Source organism: Neopsephotus bourkii, unplaced genomic scaffold (genome assembly GCF_033783945.1).
Source record: "Neopsephotus bourkii isolate Nb327-2 ecotype Australia unplaced genomic scaffold, CSIRO-AGI_Nbou_v1 NB_663, whole genome shotgun sequence".
Classification (NCBI taxonomy): domain Eukaryota; kingdom Metazoa; phylum Chordata; class Aves; order Psittaciformes; family Psittacidae; genus Neopsephotus; species Neopsephotus bourkii.
The window spans coordinates 209,962-230,346 of NW_026901162.1; the positions used below are offsets into that span (position 1 = coordinate 209,962).

Sequence of the window (20,385 nt, forward strand, 5' to 3'; positions counted from 1 at the left end):
GCATTTGTTTGGAACCAAGGGAAAAGCCCCTCCTCTTACCCCTGTGCTGATACCATCTCCCATTCATCACTCGGAGCAAGGCTGTCCTCAGGCACGATAACCTGGCCTTTCCAGATCTACACTCTGTATCAAGCCAAAAATGGCCCCTTGCACTTTGCAAGCACGCATGAAACACACACAAAACACATGGCCATCCCACCAGAGAGAAATGCTGTTGTCTGCATTTCCCTCACTCTGGTTTACATCTGTGGGACTTTCAAGTAAGGCAACATAAGGGAAGAACAGCCACCTTTTCAGTGCCACCCCTCTTGAATGGCAACATTTGGTCCCATGCTGGGGAAGAGGAACAGCAGCATAGGGGTGTGGTATGCTCTGGTAACTCCCCCTTGCTGGGCAATAACCTGGGGTGACGTCTCCATTGTAACACCAGAGATGTTCTCCTTCTCCGCCAGCACTGGCAAATACTATGACTAGATGAAATCTATCTTAGGATGCTGCACCTTTCCCACCCTGTATTAAACACACAAGCTCATAAGAAGAACAGGGTGCCCAGATCTGATCAGGAGCAGGTTATGTACATCAGTACAGAAACAAAATAGTCTGCTTGCACTGCAGAATGCTAAAAGAGCCAAAGTTTGTGGGTATATGAGCAAAGGAAGACAATGACGGTTACTGCATTGAATGGGGAAAGTCATACTGGACCAGGCTGCAGGTCCAGCCAGCAGAGTCCCATCTTTGGTGGTGTCTTGGAGTGGTATGTTCAGAAATGACATTAGAAATAATTCTTCCTACTTTCTGCCATCTGCAGTATAACAATGTGGAGGATACATCCTTAATGAGCCCACAGTTTTGGGTTTTTTTACATCTGTCTCTATTTCAGCTCTATGATACACTCTCTCCCATTAGCACATGCATTACTAAAAGCAAAGACTACACATTTGGCTTTATAGAACATTTTATTTGGAGAGACTTCTCATGTCATTGAATATTGATTCTTTATTAAGGCAATTCTGGAGGGGCTGAAGGGGAGGGAGGGAGAAAGGGAGGGGACTGAGACTGTGTCAATGGGATTGCATTAAGGCCAAATTCCCTCCTTCCGCATTTCACCACAGTAAAATCCACATAAAGGCCAGAACAGTAAATTAATCATGCCAAAGAAGAGATTCAGTGCAAATATATCCCACTGACTACCCATGGACGGGGCCAGGTCCTTAACTGAGGCAAACTGACAGTGCCTTGTTAGCTGCAAAGCTATGCTGATTTAGCTCTGTTGAGGATCCCAGCCTGGGTTCAGGGAAGCATTTTAGTATATGTTTCATATGCAAGCACAGTTTTAATTGGCTCTCCTGAATCCAGGCCACAGTCCTTGGAGTGCAAGTCCGTGAAGTTATCAGAGTTTAATTTGTATTTACTACACAAGTACGTCACTTTGTGTTCCTTTGGTTCACTTCTTATCATATTGCTACTAACTGAGTGTATCCCCTTAGTTTCTTTAACATGGCTTTCATTTCCATCATGCTTCCCAATCTGCTTATATTTTAAGTGTATTATGACATAAAAATGAATTATCCATTGGAGAGCATTCCCTGCAAAGGTTCCAAAGTTTGGATGTTCTTGGAGGACCAGGTTACGATATATTTTTTTTCAGTGAGTAGTAATGTACTCTGTGAGTAATGCCTCTGACAGCAGAGGTGTAACTTGCAGGGAAAAGTACTGCTCTGTTCACATATCAGCAACACACTGCAGAGCCCAGAAACTTCTCTCTTTCCACAGAAATTTCCTAAGAGGATCCTACCATTCAAAAAGTACAGTCACTAATACTTGCATTGGCTTTGGGATACCTTTTTGTTATCCCAGGTGCAAACCAAAGGAAAGTATGGCAGAAATGCTACCAAAAGCATGAAGACGTTTTCAGGCGGAAGCAGTATATAACATTTCATAATCCTAAAAGCTGTCTTTATCTCCCAAAATGAAGATCTCCAGGTGAACTCTGACAGAATACCCTGGTACCCATTAATAAAAGTATGAAAACTTATTCAGGAGTATGAAATAGTTATATCTAGCGAAGTGGAAAATAAGGCAAAAAAAAAAAAAAAAGGTTGAGCACATACTACTGTTCAAAAGAAAACATTTCCTGGATACATGTGGATACACAACTTTAGTATGATCTGGAACCGTGTTAACATTCATGCCTTTAAAGCATGAGCACCCTGCATATTCCTTGATACGGAGAAGAGCATCCAGCAGTTTGAGGGAATCAAAAGGGTGAACACCAGGCATCAGTACAAGTATTTTGTGCTTTAAACTTTCTTCATGCCTTTTCCCATAAGGCAAGCAAACACTGTCATGACCATTTTGGGTTTTACTTCAACCAGGTCTTCTGGAAGGGCATAGACTCTTGCTCCAATTTTTCTTGCCATAGAGATAGCATACCTGCAATGCAGAGGTCAAACAAGCAAGCAAATTAGTGCAGTAGTATTAATTTTCCCTCTATTATGAAGCTTTTTACACAATTAATACCAGAATGAGTTGGGAACTTACTGATTCATCAAAAGTAAATTTTTCTATAGGAATGTATAAGCTTCAGAGAGGACTACATTTCTAGTAAAATTCCCAGATGGTAGAACACTGATTATCTGCAGCATGGGAGACTGCAGGTTGAATTTTTGTATGAAACATTTAGCTTCCCATCCCCTGAAAGATTATCCTCACCACCAGCCGTTCTGGCCTTGCTCCCCCTCGATCTCTGTGACTCAGTCTTTGCACATAAATATAGATTTATGAGGATGGAAAGCAGAAGACTGATGTTGGTGAAGATTGGAAATGTTGGTGCTGTTGGAAATCAACAGCTGATGCTGGTGCTGTTGGAAATCAACTTACAGGGACTTCTCTTCTGCCTGAGTCTCACCCAGAATTTGTAAGCTGAACTTCCCATCTCCCTGCTCAGAGTGCACTGTTGCACTGCTACTGGCTGTTCTATTTTTTTAACAAAAACCTAGAAAATCCAGGTTCTTCCTACTGCAGAGAACACACATTTGTGAAATTCTCGCAAAAATGCAGAGAAAGAGGGCTGGGACAACAGGGGGTAGGGGAGAAGAGATAAACATCAGCAGAGGGATGAAGAAATGAAGTATAGTTAGAAGCACATGTGGGATTGCAAGGAAAGAAAGAGAACAGATGGTAGGAAATGGAAAGGAAAAAAGAACAGTGGTATTTATAAAAACGATGGCAGTTCTGACTGTAGTTGCCACATAGCAAAATAGAAGCTAAACTGATGATGACTGGGAAGTGATCTGTGTAACTCTGAAAGGAAAGGGAGAAGTCCCCAGCATTGGCTCTTTGCTGGATTTGCACTCAGGAGAAAAAATCAATATCCACACTCATAAACCCGGTTTTTCAGGCATGAATCCTGTTCTCCCCCTTCTCTCTTAAATATGCCCTTGTTCCACCTGTATGTGACTAAAGAGGTATCCTGACCTCTAATCACTGGTTTCCATGGCTCACTATTGTTGGCATTGTTCCCTGATCTCTGAAAGAGTTTTAAATTTAATAAGAGAAAATAGGGGCTTGTGAAGCCAAGTGATTTTGATCCCTTCAAGGGAATTATATAGCAGGAATTATATATAACATCACACACTTCATTTCCATTGATAGTCTTTTTTACTGCCTAACTCCTAGCCTTCATGCTTCTAACTCTGGAAGTACTAGCTGAGGTTGTGCCAGATGAGAATGATAGCAGAGCAGTTTTCAAAGACAGAGCAGGTAACTCATGTAAGTGTCACTTGGCAGAAACATACTTCGCATTATTCAGTTTCTCCTCATCATTCAGGTCCTCTGTTTTCAAGAGGTCATATTTGATTGATCCTGGTTGAATGGCATCAATGAGATCCAGGACTGGCATGCTGGTGCTGATTTTGCTATCCTGCATAGATGAAAAATACAATTAGATGCAAAAACAGAATGACAGATCTCCCATAAAGCCTGAGTCTAGGATCAAGAACAATGGACAGCTCAGTCAAATACCATTTAGATCTTCACAAAGGGCTGTTTAGCATCATTTTTCATCTAAGCCAGACTAAGAACCATTTAAAGGATTTATGTTTTGTTTGGTTTTGGGGTTTTTTTCCCAATGGATAAGACATCATAGAATCATTTAGGCTAGACCGAGTCTAACTGTTAACCTAACGTGGCCAAGTAAACCACTAAACAACGTCACTAAGTGCCACATCAACACATCTTTTCAGTACAACCAGGGATGTTGACTACATCACTTCCCTGGGCAGCCTGTTCCAATGCTTGACAATCCTTTCAGTGAAGAAATTTTTCCTAACATCTAATCTACACCTCCCCTGGTGCAACTTGAGGCCATTTCCTCTTGTCCTATCACTTGTTACCTGGGACAAGAGAGATCAACACCAACCTTGCTGCCTATTTCTCCAGGAAAATGCTGTGGGAAGTAGTGTCAAAGACTTTACTAACATCTAGGTAGACAACATCCACAGCCTTTCCCTCTTCAATCAGGCAGGTCACCTTGTCATAGAATGCAATGTCATTAAAGAAAAAGATGGAGTGCTGGGCTAATGAACTTGTTTTCTATGGGGAGATGATGCTGATACACATCTGCTGATGGGAGGTGCAAGGGGACCAGCTGTGTGTCTCCTGAGCTCATTATGTGAAGTCTGATGGATCTGTCCTTGCCTCGTGCAAGCTGCTGATTTACATCTATTGAGTGTTCCCCAACTTGGAAAATGTTGCAGATGTGTTAGAAAAATTAAAAGCTCTCTGGAATTTGTCTGGCCCTTTGTTTATATGGTACCTTGCAAAATAGAGTGAGGTACCCCCGAATGGTCTACCTGATTATAAATGTATTGTTATTGTTGTATGTAATACTGTCGTTTGTAATTGCTGTTGTTTAATAATAATTGACAGCACAGCAATTCTTGCTTAGTTCCAGGTGTCATTCCTGCCCCTGTACTCTGGTTTTCAGTGTCAAACTGGCATTCAAAGTGTTTCCTGTCATGTCCATATTATGTTTCTCTTAACTTTTCATAATAAAGCCCCTTGAATAAAATCTGTATATCTGAACATGCTTTTAAAAGGGAATAAAAAATGACCAAACTATGTAGTTAACTATACAAAAAAATGTAGTCTGTGCATGTATATGCATATATGCATCTATATACAGGCAACATATGTAACATAACAGACACACTAGTTAAGAGATTCTCTAGCAGAGACTTCTAACAAAACAATATACCTTGAAACTGGAGATGGTTGAATTCTTCCCAGCTGCAGTCAGTGTTTCATTGACCCAGCTGACAATGATTTCATCATTGACCTTCTCTCCACCACCAATGTCTTCAAGGATATTCAGGGTGTACCTTAAGAGGGAAGCCAGGATATCTGCATTTGCTCAAAGTCTACCGTAACCTCAGAACCATCCTGTATGTGTGCAGCTTGACAGACATCACCCCAACAGTCCTCTTAGAACTGATATTGCCCTGCTTCCCACCCTTCAGAGCATATACGAATTACACTGTAATGTGATAATTGATCTAATGGGTCTAATTCATCCCCAGTTCCCTTATCACTGCTTTGCAGGTGTCAGAAGTGTTTTGATTTTCAGAATTGTAAAAGGTCCCTTTTAGTGGATCTTGGTGTACGTAACTCATTCTCATAGTGCTTAAAAAAATGATCACTGGCTTTAAGGCCATAAAAGAATCATTATGCTCATCTAAGACTGACCTTCTGCATAAATACAAGCCTGGAATATTTTGCTTATATGTCAATATACACCTTGGAAAGACATCCAAAATTGATGGCAAGTAATCTCATCCCTAGATTAATTAACTGCCTGATAAACCTGTACCTTGCTTTACAGGCTGAATTTAGTCTGTGTTCAGTTCCTAAAGACTGGGTCTCTTTACACAAAGTTATGGAGCTCTAAAACATGTACACAAACACACACATACACAGAGAATTACATTAAAGTGGGGAGAGCTATTTCATTGCATCTCCTTCAGGTAGCAGATTACAAACCTTCTTCATCAATTCCTTGTTTCCAGTACATTCTTCCCATTCTCTGATACAGAGACCATCAATTTATTTTTTTCTCTTTCATGCAATGAACATTTATTCATGCTATACAGACAGTGGCAATAATAATATTCTACATGAGTTGCCTGTAATGGCCTTGCCCACAAGATGATGTGCTTCCTGATTGCATCCCTAACTAGGAGCAAGCAAAAGGTTGCTCTGTCTTTGAATATAAGCGCAGAGTAGTTAGAAAGCATGTCGAGCCTTCTCAGTGATAGCAGCAGGAGACTGTCACAATGCAAACTGAGTATATAGTTTGCAGTTTGTGTCTGGCTGCCATACCTTCTCATCAACTGCCAGATTAAGGCCAGCGTGAGCGTACGGTTTCCTTCATTCAGATCTTGCCCAGCAATGCCAACAAGGGAAAATTTGGCTTGATTCTTTCCCAGTTCCACTGCATAGTTGCAATTTTCAAGCTGTAAATGACAGGGTCAATTAGTGCAGCTCAAAAATATAGAAAAAAAAAGAAGACAAGGCACTGTTACTTTAAATTCTTTTGGTTGCTTAGTCCTGATCCTCCTGGGCAAAAAGAAGCTTTGAGGCTCTGTGATAATACAGCTGTTTGACTATCAGTAGCTGGTTCCAAAACACCATGGTAAACAGTTAACATAGAAGGAAATGTTATACTTCACCATCAGGACCTGAAAAACTGATTTCCCTGGATAATATGAATCTATGGCTCATGGGTACATCCAACATCACAGCATTGCACTGAGATAAAGGATTACTGTCCCAGTCAATACTGTGGTCAGTTAATCACTCTGGCTTAACTGGATGGAATTACTCATCCAGATAGCTGGGAGAAAGCTTTGTATTTAGCATCAACTCTGTGATCAGTTCTTGAGGCATCTGGTCAAGAATGCTTATCATCACTGTCTTCATTTGATGTGGAGCGCAGTGATCCAGACAGCTGCAATTAAGCTGGTGTCATATGACTTACAGTGAAGATGCATTATAATTGGTGACTAAGACAGTAGCAAAAGTGGCCTGCAAATACATTTCTTAAATATTGACACCAAAGCTGCTGAGTCTTTTTTCTTTAAAAAAATTATTCACCTGTCAAAAGAGCTCATGAGTCAAAGATACGTTTTTTTTTCAGGATGAATAATTATTCCCTGACTAGACAAAAAACATCATTTAATGTGCTGTACTTGGGACTCGAGAGCAATGCAAGTGCTCATATTGCTGTTTGAAATGATATAGACATCCTTTGAGGATAGAGCACCGCTACTGGAACTATTCCAACTTTTTTTACCTTCTTCATGTTGCCACCCAGTTTAGGATATGGTGGTTTGTTCACTCTGTTCCAGTCTACTGGTACTTTGATCTTTTCGTAGAGCTGGAAGATGACCAAGGCATCTGACAGGTCACTGAAAACAATAGAAAAGATGTATCATTGCCAAAGATTAGAGGAAAGGAATCCAACTAAATTATTAGTGGAGGTAAAGATAATTTTCCATTAAAAAAAAAGGCAAAGCAAAAAAGCAAACAAAAAGAGCATATATTCTTAATATACTAATAGGGTCCAAAAGTTTTCGGGTTTTAAGCAATTTGGTGGCCAAATTTATTATCTGAAGAAAGTGTAATACCTCTTCTTACCTATATAAATGATTTACACGTGGATTAACACCCAGAGAGTTCATCCAGTTCCTGAATGTCCTCTCTTCCCTTGTCTCACCTAAAACAACAGATACATCAATCAACAGGCCTGTAAAACACAATGCTCCAGTAAAATAAGTGTCCTGTGATGAAACCATAATTCAGAATTTGCAGTGCACTGAACCATAAACAGAAGGAGACACTGGTTGACATGTGAAATAAGAGAGCATGGTGCAGCATGTAATATTTCTTCATGCCCTATATATTATGGCATTTAGACAGATTGGCCTTGAAATGCCTTCAAGAAATCAAGAACAGCCTGTGCCCTAGCATGAACAGCTTCACTATGAGGCTGAAAAAGAAGGACCTGAAGCTCAGCAAATGATCCATACAGCAGTAGCCCTGACCCAAACCCAGAGTAAGCAAGCAGCAGGTTTATGCAAGATCTGAGCTTTAAATTATTCTCTCAGTTAAGGGAATGCCAAATCAACCCTAATTTCAACTAACCAGCACAGTCAATAGTCTGCACTGGTTTAGATATCCCACAGATATTTTTGTCTTTTAACATACGCTATCCACAGAACAGACCTCCAAAATACAAGAAGCCACATGCAGAAGAAGAGCAGCCTCCCTTTCTCTAGGCTGCCTGTGCTAATGGTGCAGTGACTGTATTTGAAGGACATGAGGTTAGGTTAACATATCATCAACTTGGAGCCAGGAATACTGTGGCACTGGTGTCCAGAAACATCCTTCATTTGCATTCTCCTCACCTTCAATAGAGCTCCAGTTGATGTCCTGGTTCTCTGGCTTATGAAGGGCAGGGTATTTGTTAAACAAGTTGGCGATGAAGGCCAAGTTTAGCTTTGGGTTCCCCCGCACAACGTCGGTGGCGGTGACGAACTGCCGGCAGCCCAGTCGCTCTGCCTGCTGCAGCATGCACTCTGCTCGCTGGACATCATCCTTCTCCTGCTCCAAATAAAAATGGGATCATCAGCTTCACCCCATTGCCTTGCACTGCACACGAGAACTACCCGGAGCTGACATGGAGCTGCAAGTGAGGATGTTAAAGCAGGTCCTTGTTGGATTTATAATTATTTCCCTTCCCACTTTTACAAACATTGGGTCTGGGTTTCCAAATGGGCGTTACCTGCAATCCAGCCATCTCACCCTAATGCTTTTACAGTTATATTCCCTGTAAAGGCAGATGGTTTGATGAAATTCACAAAGAAATATATTGAAATATACTTGTTACATGTTAGTTTATCGGTGTCATTCAATGGTTGTTTGAGTTTCAGCAATAATATCTAATGAAAACACACCATTTAATTCATTGAAAGCTTTGATTTCTGAAATACAAGATCAAGTTGCAGTGCTCAAAAGAGTTTCCTTGTTCTGGCATCCCAGTGCAACTCTGTGTTGGCCAGCAATGCAAGTGAAAGAAAATATCAGCATTTACTTTAAACTTATCTCATTTTACCCTTAATCCTGACATGTCAATAGTAATAGCCGGAATGCCTTCTTCATCTCCCTTGGGGGCAACCTGGTTCAGCAGATGGTAATAAGCTCTTGAGTCCTGTGACAGAGAAATTAAAGGGAGGAAAAATTACATCTAAGGCTCAGGTACTGTATGCCAATGCTCCTCTGAACAATGTGCCTGCGTGCTTCATTTTTATTGCATCAATCTTTGGGCTACATAATTAAATTAATTAAGCCAGAAGCATTTAGCAGTTCCTACTTTATGCTGTATTTGCCAGATCTATTTCTTCTCAAAGCCAATATATATATACGCTGCAGAACGCTCAGTGCCTGAGATAAAATGCTGTGTGTTGCACTTACTTACAAAAAGGACAGCAACAACAAAAAGGTATTAGAATTGGCTTAATCTGAACATTAAATTACAGATAAGAAAATGCGTACCTTTATAATGCTGTAGAAGTCAGGCTGCTGAGCATTTAATAAAAGAAAATGCAGAAGGAGAAAGCAGATGTTTAAAGCGGATTTCAAAGAAATGCTGGAACAGTTATGGAAGAGAAAGCATAGTTTTCAAGAACAAAAGTTAAAACCAACAACAGTATCAGCATTTTTCAGGCAAGAGGGCAGGAAAAAGACAAGGATTTAACATGTTGTAGCTAATCTTTTGTGAAATGTAATGTTACTTCCGCATATGGAAAACATTAATCTCACTTCAGTAATAAGTGAAAACAAAGCTACATGTTAGTATGTAGGGACTTGACTAACTAACTCAACTAATACTCTTCAAAATATAGCTTTTCCCATGCTATGGTGGCAGCAGGCAGGGTGGGTCATGGCTGGTGAGGCTGGTGTGCTGGCCATCCCCTGGCTTTCCTGGAAGCTCAGACACCCTCCACTACAGCCCTAGGATGCTGGCCGTGCCTCACACTGTAGCTTTAGCATCTGAAACTCACCAGAATGCACCACTGAGGTTCAAATATATTTGCATAGGAAGAGTAAAGATCCTACAGAAAAAGCTCTGCTGAAATTTGCACTCACAAGCCCATGAAGTCCCAAGTACATGACACATGCTGCATGGACTAGAGACCCATCCTTGCAAGTGCCTCCCTATCTAGCTATATTATTTTGAATAGTCCCACAGAATTAAAATGTGGAGGTAAGTGCATGCAGGGACAGAGCAAAGGTTGGGACACAGGAGCACATAACCCAGGTGCTGTACTGAAGGAAAGATCAAGTGGAGGAACTAGAAGATCCCCATCCTCTTCTACACCTAGTTACATGTCTGAGTAAGGTCTAACTTTTACAAACTAAAGCCAGGTCAAGAGGCATTTAAGGACTTTTGGAAAGGAAAGCAATAGAGACAGGGAACTGAAAATACAGTGGTAGAGTCCATATGCTGTGCTGAGAACCAGCAGCCATTTTTTTCCTAGGCATGTGGTGTGCTGGGGCTTTGAGGTCAGGAGGAGGAGGAATACTACTAAGCAGAAAGGTAAACCATACTAAAATGATTTTATTTGTCTGGCCCCATTTATTTGGCAGAGCAGTCTCAGCTGCTTGGATTGGTTCAGTGAACAATCCCCTTTTGGAGAAGAGGGATTTGGATTTGGAGCTGCTGGTTTGCTGTTGTTGGTCAGTGTTTCTTGTACCTTGATGTCTGAGCTGAAGTTGCTGACTTTGTTGCATCCTGCATTCTCCAGGTGATAGTTTGCCCATCTCAGCAGCAGTTCCTCTGGAGACAACTTCATCAGATCCTCCAGGCTCTCTCCTTCTCTCAGAAGAGCAATCAAGGCTAAGCAGGGAAAGAAAAATGATGCTGTGAATACTTACAGAGGAGAATGTATAACTATTTTATCTCAAATTTTGCTACCCCAAGTTTCTAAAAGAGAGGGACCAAAGTGTTGCCAAAATTCAAGCTAAGTTAGCATGACAGAGGACATAAAGAGGAAAAGGGTTTCATCAATAAAATGGGGACAAGGCTGTTGTGGATCTAGTAATGGATCAGATAGAAACACAAACCGAATTCAGTGTGCTTTAAGAACTACCCTATTTCCTTGCCTCAGATCTTAATTAAAGACAATCATAGAATTGTAGAATAGTTTGGGTTGGAAAGGACCTTTAAAGGTCATTTAGTCCAACCCCCCTGTAATGAACAGGACATCTTCAGCTAGATCAGGTTGCTCAGAGCCCTGTCCAACTTGACCTTGAACACTTCCAGGGATGGCACATCCACCACCTCTCTTTGAAACCTGTTCCAGTATTTCAGCACCCTCACTGTAAAAAATTTCTTCCTTAGATCTAGTCTAAATCTATCCTCTTTTATTTTAAAACCATTACCCTTGCCCTGTCACAACAGGCTGTGCTAAAATGCTTATCCCCATCTTTCTCATAAGCCTCCTTTAAGTACTTCAGGCTGCTGAAGTCTCCCTAAAGCCTTCTCTTCTACTGACTGAAGAACCCCAACTCTCAGCCTTTTCTCACGGAGAGATGCTTCACCCTTCTGAACATTTCTGTTGCCCTCTTCTGGACCCACTGAAACAGTTTCATATATTTTCTGTGCTGAGGATTCCAGAGCTGGATGCAGTGATATTGAGCACAGGGGCAAGATGGGAATGAAAAAATGAACACAGAGTTTTTTCATCTTAGATGAAATCTCAGTAGCATTTACACTGAAACTGAATCCACACAGGTATTCTGAAGAACTTGCACATAACTTCATGAGCTCATGGGCCAGTAGGGTTAACTCATCTGGCAATCGGAGAAGATATCCTATTTATATAAAATATTAGCATAGTAGTTACATTCATAAAAGAAGAAAGAGGCAGGAGGGAAGGATCCACTCTCATAAATGCAGGATTCCTTGAAAGAAATATGGACTTGCTACAGAAAGGAAACTATAGCTAGAGTTCCACAGATAATTTGATATAGGGTACTATGGGGTTAAACTGAACCAGAAGGGGATAATAAAAGGATTTGGAAGTGGACGGTGTATTTTATGAAGAGAGAAACATTAACACTGAAGTAGGGTGAAGAAGTATTCTTGTGGAGGTGGATCATAGATTGATTTTTTTATTAATATTTTCATCTCTTTTGCATCAATTACCTTGGCACATATACTAGCAATGTGCTAAAAATTTGATGATGATATTCACTAGGTGGCATAGTCAATACAGAGGATGATCAGGAAATCAGACAGAAAGAATTAGATGACAGTAATAAAAAATGGAACATAGTTTAATAGTGCCGTGTTCAAAGACATTCACTAGGGAATTAAATAACTGCTGTTAGCTAAAAGCTTATATGAACAGAGGATGAGAGCAACTTGAGTGTATTAAATGTCTTCTGAGCTACTCTGAGCCAGCATGTGATATGGCCAGGGGAAACCCAAACATGGTATTAGTGCATGCCACGTATTTCCCACAGAGGTTGGGATGTATTACTGCCTTGATACCATGTGCTTATGAGAGCTCATTGGAAATACAGTGTCCCATAGTCAAAGGTTATCAGGACAAGCCAGAACCTGAAAAGTAATCAAAATTATCTGGGCTTGTCTATCCTGACAAACTTCAATCTGAGATGAGAAGTGAAGGAGAAAATACCATAAATGGAAAAATAGCTTTTTAAGCAGGGTATGTCTACCTATAAAGGAATGGGAACTGATGGCTCTGGCTATGGAAGGGATATAAATGTGCAAGGAGTGAAGCAATGAAGGTAACACCTGCACAGGAACTGGAGGAAAGCAGTGTCACTTGGTTGAGTGGACTATCCAGAGGTGAAGGAAACAAAGCAGTGAGGTAAGGTGCCATGTGGATCGCATGTACATAATCACAGCCTCACACTGAAAATATTTCAGAGAAATCTGGCATTGCTAAGTCACAACTGGAGTGCTGTGTCCAGCCTAGGACTTCCCAGTACAAGAGAGGCACTGACAAACTGCAGCAAGTTTAGTGGAGAGAAACCGAGATGGTTCAGATGTAGTCCATGATACGTGAGAAGAGGATGAGAAAACTAAGTTTGTTTACCCTGAAAAGAGGTCTGAGAAGGGAATAAGTATTAACTTCAACAAAAGAGGGGCCAAAATTGCATTTTCCCAGTATGCACAGCAAAAGAATAAGAAGTTGCAGTCACAAGGTGCAGGAAAGGAAATTCCAACTAGATATAAGGAAAAAAAAAATTCACAAGAGTGGTTGGGCTTTGGAATAAGCTGCCCAGAGAGCACTGGAAAAGGTCCTGAACAACCTCACCTAACCTTGAGATGGTACTGCTTGAAGTGGGTGGTTGGATGGCTGAACCAGAAGACATCCAGGGTGGACCTCCCGAGGTTCCTTCTAGCCTAAATTAGTCTCTGATCCTATAATTCTGATTTCATAAAGAAAGAGGAGATGTTTGACAACCAAGAGCAAGAAAAGAGCAAAGCTTTCTAAATGCAGTGTGGCATTTCCTTATCCCAGGTTTAATGCCAAAACACCAATATACCTGGGTGTAGACCATCATTCCTGACCTAATGAGCACGAAACTCGCTGTGCACATACAAGCCTACACATAGCCTTGGACTTTGGAGTGCTGGAACTTGTGAAGAGCAAGGGAAATTAGCACAGGCAAGAAGACAGGCAAAAAACACTTGAAGAAAAAATTAAATCAAGATTTTTTAAAAAAGAACTTTATCCTAAAGGCTGTTCAGTGATAGTAGTAGGGCACTGAAATGAAGAGCCATACATACCTTCATTCCTGCTGATCTCTATGTCAGCAAAGAGTCCAATTTTAATGACTTGCCATAAAAGACCCAACACCAGGTAAGGTTTCCCTTCTTTTAAGTCTTCAGCTCCAATGTTAACAACATGGCACCCAATGGCTGAAGCAGAGTTCAGGGCGAGGTTCAGATTTTCCTAGGGAAAGAAGAGAACTTCTGAATGATGCAGCAACTGGAGAACTGAGGACACAGGAAGGGAGGACAGACAAAACCGGTGAAATAAACAAGTAGCTTCACTGTGAAGAATCACAGAACCATAGAAACATAAAATCATAGAACAGTTTGGGTTGGAAAGGACTTTCAAAGGTCACCCCCTGCAATAAACAGGGACATATTTAGATAGATTAGGTTGCTCAAAGCCCTGTCAAACCTGGCCTTGAATGTCTCCAGGGGTGGTGCAGCCATCATCTCTCTGAGCAGCCTGTGCCAGTTTTTCACCACCCTCATTGTAAAAAGTTTCTTCCTTCTATCTAGTCCTAATCTATCCTCTTTTAGTTCAAAACCATTACCCTTGTCCTATCACAACAGGCCCTGTTAAAAAGTTTGTCCCCATCTTTCTTATAATCCCCCTTTAAGTATTGAAAGTTCTGGGTTCCAATGTGAAGATGGAAAGGAGTTCTTTGGCAAAGGTGAAAGACACGATGTCACAAGGCATTGGAGCTGAGATCATACAGATGTATTCATAGAGATGTCTGGGCTCAGTCCTGGTTATCAAACCCCAGCTCTCCCTACAGCTAATGCATAGGCAGATGCTCAAGTGCAGCCTTAGCTTTAGCATGGGGCAAGCTATCCACCCGTGTCTTGCACACATGGAGAAATAAGGGAGCTACAACCCAATCAGCCATCAGATATTCCAGGCTCATCTCTCTTTAAGCACTATGCAAAAGACCTAATACCTAAGATAGAAATAAGTTGCTAGCTAGCAATGTGTATAACCAGCATATGTCATAGAAGTCAGTATGGATGAACCTGCTGGGTTTTCAACCTTGACATTCAGCCAAGGTCAGAACCAATCAAGTCTGGATATCTTCTCCATGCTCCAAAATCCATAATCTGGAGCATGGAGTCCTGGCTTCGAGCGTCCAGTGGAAGTGGAGGGATTCTGTCATTCACAGTGAGGGGCAGAAAGAAACTGATGTTTCAGGAACATTATGTTCCTTTGCCATTTCCTTCCCATTTATAAAAAAGGGTATAAGAAAATCTGGTCTGCACTATTCAGAAAGGTGACTTGGTAAACACAGGGCAAGTAGAGAGGGCAAAGAAGCCTGGAAAATACAATTTATCACACAGATCTGCAATTTTTCACATGAGTTTCAGCACCGCTGGCATGACAGAGATTTGATTAGGTACAAAATGCAGAGAGAGACATAGTGTAAATTCTCATAAGGTAGAAATATTGGAGCATTTCCAATTAATTACCTTTTCTCCACCAGAGAGCTTTAAAAGGGTTAAGTTAAAGTGGAAGCTTTATTGATCAAATCATGTCTATGTGTGACAGGGATCGATCTGAGCTGCATCACTAAGCTATGCTGCTGACCAAAACGATTAGAACTGAAAAATGTGGTATACAGCATAAAAATCCAATTTAATGGCTTCTGAGCTTATTTGAGCCTGGCTAATGTTCCATCAAATCAGAGTAGCTGAGGGCTAAACTGGGTTAGGTTTGTATCTCTTCTATATATCTATTTATATTCTGTATCCAGATATGTAGGTGCTGTTCCTATAAAAATATATCTCTACATATTGTTGTGTGAACTGGTAAACATAATATATTGGGCAAACACAAACATAGTTTGTTTAGTCAGATTGCTCATAGGTTTGGAAAGAAACAGAAATATAAATCTTCATGGTTTTAGGATGTGGACCTGAGCATCTCACTTTGCCATAAAAAACTTTGATTGTGTTGGGCAGGGCCACGGTATCTCCAGCCTTTGTGCTAAGTGATTACATCAAAGCATCCGAAGGGGAAAAGCAAAGAATCTTGTTGTATTTTAGTACCTGTATTGTGAAGGGTGTGAGTTTCTTTTTGTTGATTGTTCTCTCATCGATGGTATCTGGCACTGAGAAATTGATCATCTTACTGGAAATAAAAGAAGAAACAACAAGAAATACATTACTAGATATGTGAACACAAAATACAGTTTTTATCACTATGCTGTAGGACAAGTCAAAGAGTTGGAGTGTTACTGAAAAAATATAGACAGCCTCTGTTTTCCCAGGTACACACAGGCATGCATGCAAGAAATTCTTCTGGGTCATGTGCAGGTTGTACTATAGGTGTGAGGCAAAGAATGCCACAAGGGGAAGTTGTGTGAGAAGTTTATTGTGCAGAAAGTTTCTGTGAAAGCACTCACTATCTTTTGCTGCTTTGTGTGAAGCCCCAAAAGTCCTTGCACAAAAATAAATCCAAGTGACTCCTCAAATTTCACCAAATTCATCTTATTGCAAGGGCCCATAGGAAAGGAGAAACTCTCATTTAACATAAAAGAAGCTTTATATTTGTGAAGATAAAAGAAGGAAAATCCCCTAGCATTATTAAGGCCCTGCATCTGCAAAGATTCATGATCTTGATGTAAGGTCAGTAGTTTCCCATTAAGCAGAGACGTGAGTTTCTGCAGACTCATGGTTCCCAGTTGTGAGAAAGATAGGTATCATTTACCAAAGCACTATGCCATCACCAACTGCCTGGAAGAGGTCATCTGTTTCTGGATTCATCGGGACCACATGCTTACAGTCAGGATCCTTCTCAAGGGCTTTATTAATCCAGTTGACAAAGGCATACTTTTCTTCCTCTGTGAACACAACATCAAATCAATCAGCTTGCTGTTGCAATACTTCTAACATCGTTTCATTTACAAAGGCAGAATATCTGGGGGAGAAGACTCACCCACCAGTGTGACTGGAGGAGTTTGTTGATCAGTCTGCCTAATCAACAAACTCCTACAATGCTCTGAGGAGACAGGCAAATAAGCTGAAGGCAGCAATGAGCTTGGGCTGGTTAATACTCCTTCCATACTCCCTCCCACTGACTGGGGTTGCTTGGTGCCATGAGAATAGGTGTATTATAGACGCTGGTAATGAAGTTCATGTGATTCAACTGTATGTTGCAGCTGCTATGCTCTACTAAGTGTAATTTGTAGTTGCACCAGAATTTTAATGCATTGTTGTATCATTTTGCTAAATAAAAATCCCATGTAACTTCAAGTAAGTTTAAATGGTGAATTCTGTGTTGTATATTACACCCTCCACATGTTAAATATCTAGAAGAGCCTGGCCAGGATTGGACTCTCCCAAATAGTATTTAGAGGATAGTGGGCAAATATTCCCTGTAGTCCAACAGGGCTACCCTGTACCAGCAGCATTTGCAGGGGCTCCAGTAACTCAGAGGTGTCCTTTGTGTTCAGGTGGGTGGAGACCTTGGAAGCATTTGTGATGGTGTGCTCCCCTCACCCCCAACCTGACCTTTATTTCTTCTCTATAACTCTGCTCAAGCGATAACCATCAGAGATAGTGGTAGTGGGTCATGGTGGCCATATCAGAATCATATCAGAAGTGGATACAGGGGAGACAGGTAACAACACAATAGCCAAGGGTAATTTGAATAATGTGAATCACTACCACAACATATTTGTTCCTAGTTGCTATCAGTGTAGGCCAGCTATACCTACCTGAGTAAGAGTGTTGTGTGCCGGCACTGGACTGCTCGGATGTCCCACCGATGGCACAGATCCCCTCCTTTTTGTTGATTTGCTTTCGGAACGACTTAGCAACATCATCACTCTTCAAATTTTGGAAAATCTTTCAAACACAAGAGACAATTATGAAATTTCAGAGAACTAAACCAAGTTAAACCAGTTTGTTCTTGGGCCATGAGACACGTCCTCTCTGCTTCATACATAGGGAAGCACAGCTTGTGTATTATTCAGTGGGTTTCTGTGTAAAATTTGTGTATCTGCCGTGGCAGAAAAGGATCATACAAAACTTCTATGTTTTATGTGAACAAAGATCAGCTAAGTAACAGAAATGTATATGGCATGAAACCATGGAGCTAAAATGTAACAATTTTAGCTTGAAGAAAGGACAAGCAAAAATCTACTTCTCCATCCCGAGGGGAATTCCACTGTTTTAGCATTTGGTTTTACCCCAGTTCAGGCCAGAAAAACAAAAAAAAAAGCCCCATAAATTTTCCAGTTTCAATCTGATGACAAGTTTTTGTAACCGTTGTCCTGGGTTCAGCAGTAGCAGTCATTTTTCTCCTTCTTAGTAGCTGGTGCAGTGCTGTGGTTTTGACTTTCAGCATGGGAACAGTGCTGGTAACACCAATGTTTTTAGTTGCTGCTCAGTAATGTTTACTATGACTGAGGACTTTCTGAGTCTCATGCTCTGCCACAGAGGAGGGGAAGCTGGGAGGAAGCAGAGACGGGACTCCTAACCTAAACTAGCCAAAGGGGTATTCCATACCACAGCATGTTGTGCCCACTGTATAAACTGGGAGGATTTACCTGGAAGGCCCAGATCAGTGCTCAGGTCAGGCTGGGTATCAGTCGGTGGGTGGTGAGCAGTTGTATTCTCTTCCCTTGTTATTCCCCTTATCATTATTATTATTGGTGATAGTAGTAGTGGTTTGTGTTATACCTTAGTTACTGGACTGTTCTTATCTCAACCTGTGGGAGTTACATTCTTTTGATTCTCCTACCCATACCTCCAGGAGCGGGTGAGGGGAAGAAGGGGGAGAGTGAGCGAGTGGCTGCGTGGTTCTGGGTTACTGGCTGGGCTTAAACCATGACAACCATTTAGCCAGAACATAAACCTTTTTCAACTCATAACTGTAAAACTTTATCCAGCTAAATCAGGCAAACTGAAAGTTATGAAGTATATTCAATATGCAGCTGTGTTCATGCAACTTGTCCCAGTTAATTGAAGGATTTCTAGTTGGGTTACCTCTTTCTTTCATCTTTTCCAGTGAGGGGACTCCTTGGATAAGCTAGATACCCATGCAACCCCGTGCCCTGTGCTTGTGCCTCTCATGTGCCCTAGAGAGCATCTTCAGTATTCTGCATGGCATCTTACTTACTGAAATAAATTCATCAAAACTGATCCTGCCATCCCCCGTGGTTGTCAAATTTTGAATGAGTTCTCTGACTTTATATCCTGGGAGAGGGAGATTGGCTGCTTTCAACACATCTGTTAAATCGTTGGTATGGATGAAGCCATTCCCACTGACATCTGCAAAGATTCAAGCAAACATTTATATTCTACATCAGCCCAATGAAATGTACAAAAAAGGCTGTTGCATTGATTTTACCTGGGGAAGGGTATGTTATATATAAAAATTTATTATCCTGAAACCCAGTATTTTCAACCGCTGTTCTGTCATTCGCACCCAAAAAAAAATTACTATCACCATTTAACAAACAAAAACCAACAGTGATGAATTTATATGTTTTAGACATATAGCAATACCTTAACAAAGCTAGGTTTAGATGCATGTAATTACTTTCTGAGGTTATATATAGACAAACATAATTTAAAGAGGGAGTATCCTGTCTACAGAGCAGCTAAAGAGAATGGAATTCATGCTGTACGTAGTTCCACTTTATGCATACATATATTCACAGGTATAGTGTGATTTTGGCCTATTTCCAGTATCATCAGAAGTCATGAGTTTAGAGGTTTGGAACTGCATATGGTCATCCTTAAAATAAAAGCTTGGGTATTTCTCTGAGATGGTGCTAAACAGATAATCCTGCCGAGCCAGCTGCAAGATCCAGGGTAGGATTTTATGAGAAGATCACCAATACAGGTTACATAGTTCTTTCTTTGCCAGTTTGTGTAAATCTCCACAGATAAAGAAGAAAACTGAATCTATCGCAGGGAGAGGTTTTGTTGAAAAGCCATGCTTATGTACATGGTTATGTACCTGTATATGTTTTTATGCTTACATATTTATATTTGTGTTTTATGTATCTGTGTGTTTCTTCTTCTGCAGATTCTTTTCCCCTAGCCCAGAGGCTGAGGTGATTTCAAAGAGGCATGTGTAATTTCCTGTGTGGTAAGTTGCAACATGAGTTGCTCATTGCATGCTTCAAAAAGGCACTTGTCTTTCAGCATCAGTAGCATGGATCAATGTAGATTGCAAAAAGCATCCTATCCATTTCTGAAGTCATACAACAAAAGGGTCTGGACTTGGAGAAGGAAATGTCTGGGAGAGGAACAAGAGTTTCCTTCCAGTATTTGCCTTGTCAGTGCCTCGGGTGTATGTGGCACACAGTGACCACATGTTTAAGATTGCCAGCCTGGACTACTGTGTGCTCAGAAATGAAACAACCATAACCTGAAGCAGCAAGGACAACTGATTAACACATAATCCAGTGAGGCTGACAGATCTGCTAATAAAAGTTAAGCAATCTGTGAGAGGTACAAGGAACTTTCTTTAGAATCTGGGTAGACAGGGATGGTCTGCATGACTT

The 20,385-nt window shown here is 40.9% G+C and overlaps 1 protein-coding gene across 2 annotated transcripts in view; it reads right to left on the reverse strand.

The window, feature by feature from the left end:
• Nucleotides 1-2,111: 2,111 nt before the first annotated feature.
• LCP1 (lymphocyte cytosolic protein 1) overlaps nt 2,112-20,385 on the reverse strand; it is a 46,722-nt gene continuing 28,448 nt past the window's right edge. For both annotated transcript variants that reach the window (XM_061353071.1, XM_061353070.1), the window contains exons 3-16: nt 18,990-19,141; nt 17,584-17,713; nt 16,575-16,707; nt 15,914-15,995; nt 13,886-14,051; nt 10,815-10,957; nt 9,173-9,268; nt 8,466-8,661; nt 7,696-7,774; nt 7,352-7,466; nt 6,379-6,512; nt 5,258-5,381; nt 3,798-3,922; nt 2,112-2,433 (exon numbers count right to left, since the gene is read on the reverse strand). In XM_061353071.1, coding sequence (XP_061209055.1) covers nt 2,301-2,433; nt 3,798-3,922; nt 5,258-5,381; nt 6,379-6,512; nt 7,352-7,466; nt 7,696-7,774; nt 8,466-8,661; nt 9,173-9,268; nt 10,815-10,957; nt 13,886-14,051; nt 15,914-15,995; nt 16,575-16,707; nt 17,584-17,713; nt 18,990-19,141 — 1,808 coding nt within the window. In that variant the 3' untranslated portion in view covers nt 2,112-2,300. The remainder of the gene's footprint in view (nt 2,434-3,797; nt 3,923-5,257; nt 5,382-6,378; nt 6,513-7,351; nt 7,467-7,695; nt 7,775-8,465; nt 8,662-9,172; nt 9,269-10,814; nt 10,958-13,885; nt 14,052-15,913; nt 15,996-16,574; nt 16,708-17,583; nt 17,714-18,989; nt 19,142-20,385) is intronic.